General features: G+C 53.3%; 1 protein-coding gene across 2 annotated transcripts; it reads left to right on the top strand.

The window, feature by feature from the left end:
- Positions 1-540: 540 nt before the first annotated feature.
- Positions 541-5,855, top strand: PCK1 (phosphoenolpyruvate carboxykinase 1). Of its 2 annotated transcripts, none has more exons than XM_057702024.1 (10): positions 541-613; positions 790-1,054; positions 1,562-1,743; positions 2,179-2,382; positions 2,495-2,682; positions 2,927-3,089; positions 3,535-3,759; positions 3,841-3,972; positions 4,349-4,444; positions 4,822-5,855. In XM_057702024.1, exons 2-10 carry the CDS (start codon positions 831-833, stop codon positions 5,274-5,276), a joined length of 1,869 nt encoding a protein of 622 aa, XP_057558007.1. In that variant the 5' UTR covers positions 541-613; positions 790-830; the 3' UTR covers positions 5,277-5,855. The 2 variants fall into 2 exon arrangements, with proteins under 2 accessions (XP_057558007.1, XP_057558008.1); XM_057702025.1 differs by having other exon boundaries at positions 3,841-3,968; positions 4,822-4,899.
- The last annotated feature ends 578 nt before the right edge of the window (positions 5,856-6,433 follow it).

Below are 6,433 nucleotides of genomic sequence, written 5' to 3'. Positions count from 1 at the left end.
GCGGGGAGCACCCCATGGACACTCTATAAGGCTAATCGTCCCTGATTAGATCAGACAATTGCCAGTAAGCCACACACCGTCCCACATTTGGGGGCATTCTTCCCACGGGCCTTTGACTGTGCGGTGACACGTCACCACTGTCGCGTCCTGCCAACCAACAGCCGTCCGTACACAGGACATACTGACAAACCCCTGAGGTCCCCCCGGCCAGTGCTCCATCCCACCCACCTGTCAGCGGGAGGGCCTGTGCTTTGCATCGGCAGGGGACTGGGTCAGAGTCTCATCCGTCAGAAGTTGTGTAAGGGTTTGCTGTGGCTGGTCCAGGGGCCAGAGGCCTCCCAGCACTCAATAACGACTGCCTGTTCAATGATTATCTCCCTGGGGTTCGTTGTGGTGAGCCCATCCAAAGCGTAACTGACCGTGGCTGTGATCCAAAGACCAGCCCCCGACGTCAGAGACGAGCCTCCTTGGGTGTGTCCGAGGGGCGGGCCTCTCTCCTCCTTGGAGTTTAAAGCCAGGAAGTGCTCTCCCCAAACACCAAACAGGGCCTTCCCGCTGGGAGCGCACGCTCACCCTTTGGGTCTCTGATCCGGACTGTCCAAAGAGAAGAAAGGTTGGTAGAGCTTGTTCATTTATGTTTCTAGCAAATTGCAGCACTAACAGGAACTGGTTTTCTTTTTTCCTCCCAGACCCGACGGGCTGGCAAGGTGCAACCCAGACGAAGTTCGTGCAGTTGGAGGGCACCTGCGGTAGTTTTCATTCAGGAAGCCTGTGCTTTTTCTATTGCAGGGAACCTTGGCACCTGTGCCTCTCAGCCCAGCCCCACAGAGATGCCTCCTCAGCTCTCAGACGGCCTCAACTACTCAGCCAAAGTCATCCGGGGCACCCTGGACAGCCTGCCCCAAGCCGTAAGGGAGTTCCTGGAAAGCAGCGCCAAGCTGTGCCGCCCTGACCAGATCCACATCTGCGATGGCTCCGAGGAGGAGAACCAGCAGCTGCTGGGCCTCATGGAGGAGGAGGGTGTGATCAAGAGGCTGAAGAAGTATGACAATTGGTGAGCACAGCCTCTGCCCCTGCGTTGGTGCCTTCCCCTCCCCCCAGGGTGCAGGTGGGAGGAGGTGGATGAGGGCCTCAGGCGGGGCGGGGGTGGGGCTGTGTGGTTTGCAGATTCTTGAAAAGCTTAGTAAAAGAGCCAGAACCTCATGGACTTAATTGTATGATGTTGGCAGAACAGCCCAAGTGGTCAATGAGGGGGTGTATGTAAATGTTCTTTGCAAACTAGGTTCCCGATCAAAAGGAAGATCAGACAGTCCCTGTCCTAACAGAGTAGGCCCTGGTCTGGTGAGGGTCTTCCTGACTATGTCCCAGTCAGCGTGGCTGTGTCCACACGATGGAGCATCATTTGTGTGCTGGGCACCGTCCGGCGTGGGAAGAGCTTGGTAATGAGCAAACTGGGCCCTTCCCGAATGGTGCCTGGCTGAGGGGGTCCAGGGCACAGATGCCATGCAGAATAGCAGCCCTTCCTCTCCAACCCCAACCTGTGTATTTTTGCTTTTTGCAGCTGGTTGGCTCTCACTGACCCCAGGGATGTGGCCAGAATTGAAAGCAAGACGGTCATCATTACTCGAGAGCAAAGAGATACAGTGCCCATCCCCAAATCTGGCCTTAGCCAGCTGGGTCGCTGGATGTCCGAGGAGGATTTTGAGAAAGCGTTCAATGTCCGATTTCCAGGGTGCATGAAAGGTGAGTGAAACACTTAATTGACTGGGCAAAACATCAGCAAAGCTTTTATTATTGCGTCTGTGCTCATGGCAGTTGTCACAGAAAATCCCACAGCCTCAGAGAGCCTAACATTCCACATGTGAAATTGGCCATATATTGAAAATGTACACCTCAGTTCTGGTTTTATAGACTGTCTTATATGACCAGGAAAACGATTTCTATGCATGTGGATTGAAGATATCTTGGTGGAACCCAACTGCACATTTATGAAAACTCTTTAGTTTTGGTGTTCTGGCCACTTTTCCATGGACTCTTCTAAATCGGGGAGGGCTGGGGGCATGCAAGGCGTGATGTCGTCAGAGCGGCATCCTGAGAAGGGTCCACCGAGGAAAGCGATGGTGGTTGCGTGTGAGCCTGGGGTCGTATCTCACCGGTTCCCTCCCACCGGCCTCACAGGTCGCACCATGTACGTCATCCCCTTCAGCATGGGGCCCCTGGGCTCGCCTCTGTCCAAGATCGGCATCGAGCTGACGGACTCGCCCTACGTGGTGGCCAGCATGCGCATCATGACGCGAGTGGGCACGCCCGTTCTGGACGCGCTGGGCGACGGGGAGTTCGTGAAGTGCCTCCACTCCGTGGGCTGCCCTTTGCCTTTAAAAAGTAAGCATCTTATTTCCAAATCGAAAGCTAGAATTCAAAGGAAAAAAAAAAGCTTAGCCTTAAACCCCGGCGGGGATGGGGCGCACTGATGTGGGCATGTGCTCCCGTGCAGAGCCTTTGGTTAACAACTGGGCCTGTAACCCGGAGCTGACACTCATCGCCCACCTGCCCGACCGCAGAGAAATCATCTCCTTCGGGAGTGGGTACGGCGGGAACTCGCTCCTTGGGAAGAAGTGCTTTGCCCTCAGGATGGCCAGCCGGCTGGCCAAGGAGGAGGGGTGGCTGGCAGAGCACATGCTGGTAAGATGCAGGAGATTCTCAATGTGTGCGGTAGAGGGTTGGGCAGAGGAGGGCAAGTGGATGGCACAGGAGGACCGTGTTAGAGTTCCCATCAGGCATGAGAGTTCCAAAAGCGTTCCAAGGACAGGTCTGGAAATTCCATCAATAGTGCTGAGTGGCTTCTAGGCACCCTCCTAGACTAAAGCGTGGACCTCTGGGGCAGAATGGAACCAAGAGCTTAAAGGAGAAATCTTGTCTCCAACAGATTCTGGGCATAACCAACCCTAAGGGCCAGAAGAAGTACTTCGCAGCTGCGTTCCCCAGCGCCTGCGGGAAGACCAATCTGGCCATGATGAACCCCACCCTCCCTGGGTGGAAAGTAGAGTGTGTGGGTGATGACATCGCCTGGATGAAGTTTGACCAACAAGGTGACTCTTTTAGATCCAAGTGTTGATGATAATAATTGGACCTGAGTGAACTTTTGCTTTTCAAAATGTGCCAAATTCTCTTAAATCCAGTGTTTTGATTTTTAATTCAGTTATTTCAGTTCTTGCAAAAGCTCAGACATATGTATTCCATCAGCATTCTTTAATCTCATATCAAACCCGGATTGAAATGGGACCCTATGTCACTCTTTGTTTATGTAATAAATGGATTAAAATCACTTGGTGGGAAACTGGTGAGAAAGAGTCAAAGCTGACTAATAATGTGGGATGAGAAAAGAGGATTCTAGGGAGGAGGAAGAAATAAAAGACTTGAGAATTTGGTACAGGAACCAGCCTGGCAAGATAGAAGAATCTATGTTATGCTATGTTACGTTATGTTATGCTTTGCTTGGTATTTACTTCTACTCCCTGGTTTAAAACTTTCCAGGTAACTTACGGGCCATCAACCCAGAGAACGGGTTTTTTGGCGTTGCTCCTGGGACCTCTGTGAAGACAAACCCCAATGCCATCAAGACCATCCAGAAGAACACCATCTTCACCAACGTGGCCCAGACCAGCGACGGGGGCGTCTACTGGGAAGGCATCGACCAGCCGCTGGCCTCGGGCATCAAGCTCATCTCCTGGAAGGGCAAGGAGTGGGACCCCAAGGATGGTAAGGGCAGCCTAGCGCCCCAGCCCACGGGTGTGTGTGTTGGGCCAGGCGCTCAGGACCTCTCCTCTCTTGCGGCTATAGGAGAGCCTTGCGCCCACCCCAACTCGCGGTTCTGCACCCCGGCCAGCCAGTGCCCCATCATCGACCCTGACTGGGAGTCTCCAGAAGGCGTGCCCATCGAGGGCATCATCTTCGGAGGGCGCCGGCCTGTGGGTGAGGCTCCCCAGCGTTTGGGCAGGGGAGGAGGACGTGGCGCACTCTCCCCTTTCCTGTGACCTTGTTGGAGGGCGTCAGGGATGTGGAGTGTCCTTTCCGAAACGGCAGGGTAACGCAAGCTCCAGCGTAGAACTTACACTCTGGCCACCTAGAACTTCTGGATCTTTGGCCCAGGGACACCGCCCCCAGTATGACTTTGGCTGCGTGGCCTCCTGCTGTAGCTTGACGTGGCAGCCCTTAGCTCTGGGGCCGCACAATTAGCTCAGTTAGAAAGACACCATACTGCCGCGTGTTTCCACGTGCGAGATGGGGTCGCCGGCCGAGGGGTCTGGGTGTCAAGACCTCTGAGGAATGTTTCTTTCTCCTGCAAAAGGCGTTCCCCTGGTCTACGAGGCTCTCAGCTGGCAGCATGGCGTGTTTGTGGGGGCGGCCATGAGATCGGAGGCCACGGCGGCGGCGGAACACAAGGGTGAGTCCAGCCAAGATCTGAAGCCGCCAAGAAGGGAGATGGACTGCTCTGTCTCTCTGTCTCTTTGTCTCTCTCTGTGTCTCTGTCTCTGTTTCTCTGTGCCTCTCTGTCTCTGCATGTCTCTCTGTCTCTGTCTCTGTCTGTCTCCGTGTTCTCTCTCTGTCTCTTTGTCCCTGTGTCTCTGTCTCTGTGCCTCTCTGTCTCTGCATGTCTCTCTGTCTCTCTATCTCTGTTTTTCTCTCTCTGTCTCTGTCTCTGTCTCCCTGTGTCTCTCTGTGTGTAGAGAGGTGGAGAAGGCCAAACGGCCATGTCAACAGTAAACGTGCCAGCAGTGTCCTCTGAGGCACCGCTTACCAACAGAACTCCCCTGTTAACAGGCAAAGTCATCATGCATGACCCCTTCGCCATGCGGCCCTTCTTCGGCTACAACTTCGGCCAGTACCTGGCACACTGGCTCAGCATGGCCCAGCACCCCGCGGCCAAGCTGCCCAAGATCTTCCATGTCAACTGGTTCCAGAAGGACAAGGCCGGCAGGTTCCTGTGGCCGGGCTTCGGCGAGAACTCCCGGGTGCTGGAGTGGATGTTCAACCGCATCAGCGGGGAGGGCGGTGCCAAGCTCACGCCCATCGGCTACGTGCCCGCCGAGAACGCCCTGGACCTGCGGGGCCTGGGGGACGTCCGCATGAAGGAGCTCTTCCACATCTCCAAGCAGTTCTGGGAGGAGGAGGTGGAAGAGATCCAGAAGTACCTGGAGGAGCAGGTGAACGCCGACCTCCCCCATGAGATCGAGAGCGAGGTCCTGGCCCTGAAGCAAAGAATCAGCCAGATGTAATCAGACCCCAGACCTCACCTGATCCTCCGCCTCCAGTCCATGCCACGCACCGGGAGCCAGCGCCAGAGAGAGAGAGACGGGGCTTCCGGAATTCTCACCGCCTGCAGCACCGCAATGACCACACCCACGGGCCGATGGAAAGACACACCTTAATTTTTCAGATAAGACCACAGGCTAGTAACTAATGAGGTTGGGGAGGGAAATTTCAGCAGGCTCCAAAGTTCACTACGCAATGCACCTTTGTTCAACTTAGGGACACTCAAGCATGGAGTATTTTTTGTCTTTTCTCTGTAGCTGTGTCAGCCGGAACGCACAGGAAAAGATACTTGAGCTGTATATATGTGTATGTGTGTGCGTGTGTGTCTGTGTACTGTTGTCTAAAACATATTTAACAACTTTGGAAAAATCTTGGGCAAGATTACCTACTAGTTGTTGCTAGAAAGCGATGTTGCTTTGTTATTAATATGTGTGTTTAAATTATTTTTATATACCATGGTTCCTTATCTTTACATAATTTCAATGTTCTCCCTTAACACTTCTTGGAAAAAAAAAAATCACAAAATAAACTTTTATAGAAAAAAAGGATTTGTTTGCTTGGTTTTTCTTATTTGAACCACCAAGAAGAGGGAACTCTGATGAAACCCTTTGTGATGCAATGTCTCCAAAGAATTTGGGATGCAGGACCACCCTGATGGAGGGGGTGGGGGGGGTGGAGGGAGCAGGATGGAGCCAGGTGGGGGAGGTGTGAGCAGAGAGAACATCACCCAGAGGTGACAGGGCGCCACGCTTTGGATTTTCTGAATTAACCATTGGTTATTGCCTAGAAGCCACTCGTTAGTGTCCTTGAACAATTCCACAAATCTTTAAACGGTAGATCCTGTGTGCCTGGAATGGGAGCATTTCAAATGTGCTTTTTGACACAATTTTGGGGCTGGGGGCTTGACTTTCCACAAGAATTATATTGTGGCTAACTTCACGGACTTTTTTCAATACATTCTTTTTTTCAAGCAATGCTTTTCTCCACGGTCATCCACAGGGGAGGAGAGTAGAGAGAAAAACGTCCTTCAGGAGAAACAGCAAAAGGGCTCTCCAGGCATTGGGGCGCCTTCTGTATACAGCGTGGCGTGCTGCCGGGGTGGGGGAGGAGCTCACAGTGG

The sequence above is a fragment of the Hippopotamus amphibius genome, chromosome 12 (assembly GCF_030028045.1).
Source record: "Hippopotamus amphibius kiboko isolate mHipAmp2 chromosome 12, mHipAmp2.hap2, whole genome shotgun sequence".
NCBI lineage: Eukaryota > Metazoa > Chordata > Mammalia > Artiodactyla > Hippopotamidae > Hippopotamus > Hippopotamus amphibius.
The sequence above is the reverse complement of the archived record's forward strand: the minus strand, read 5'-3'. Positions and strand labels throughout refer to the sequence as shown.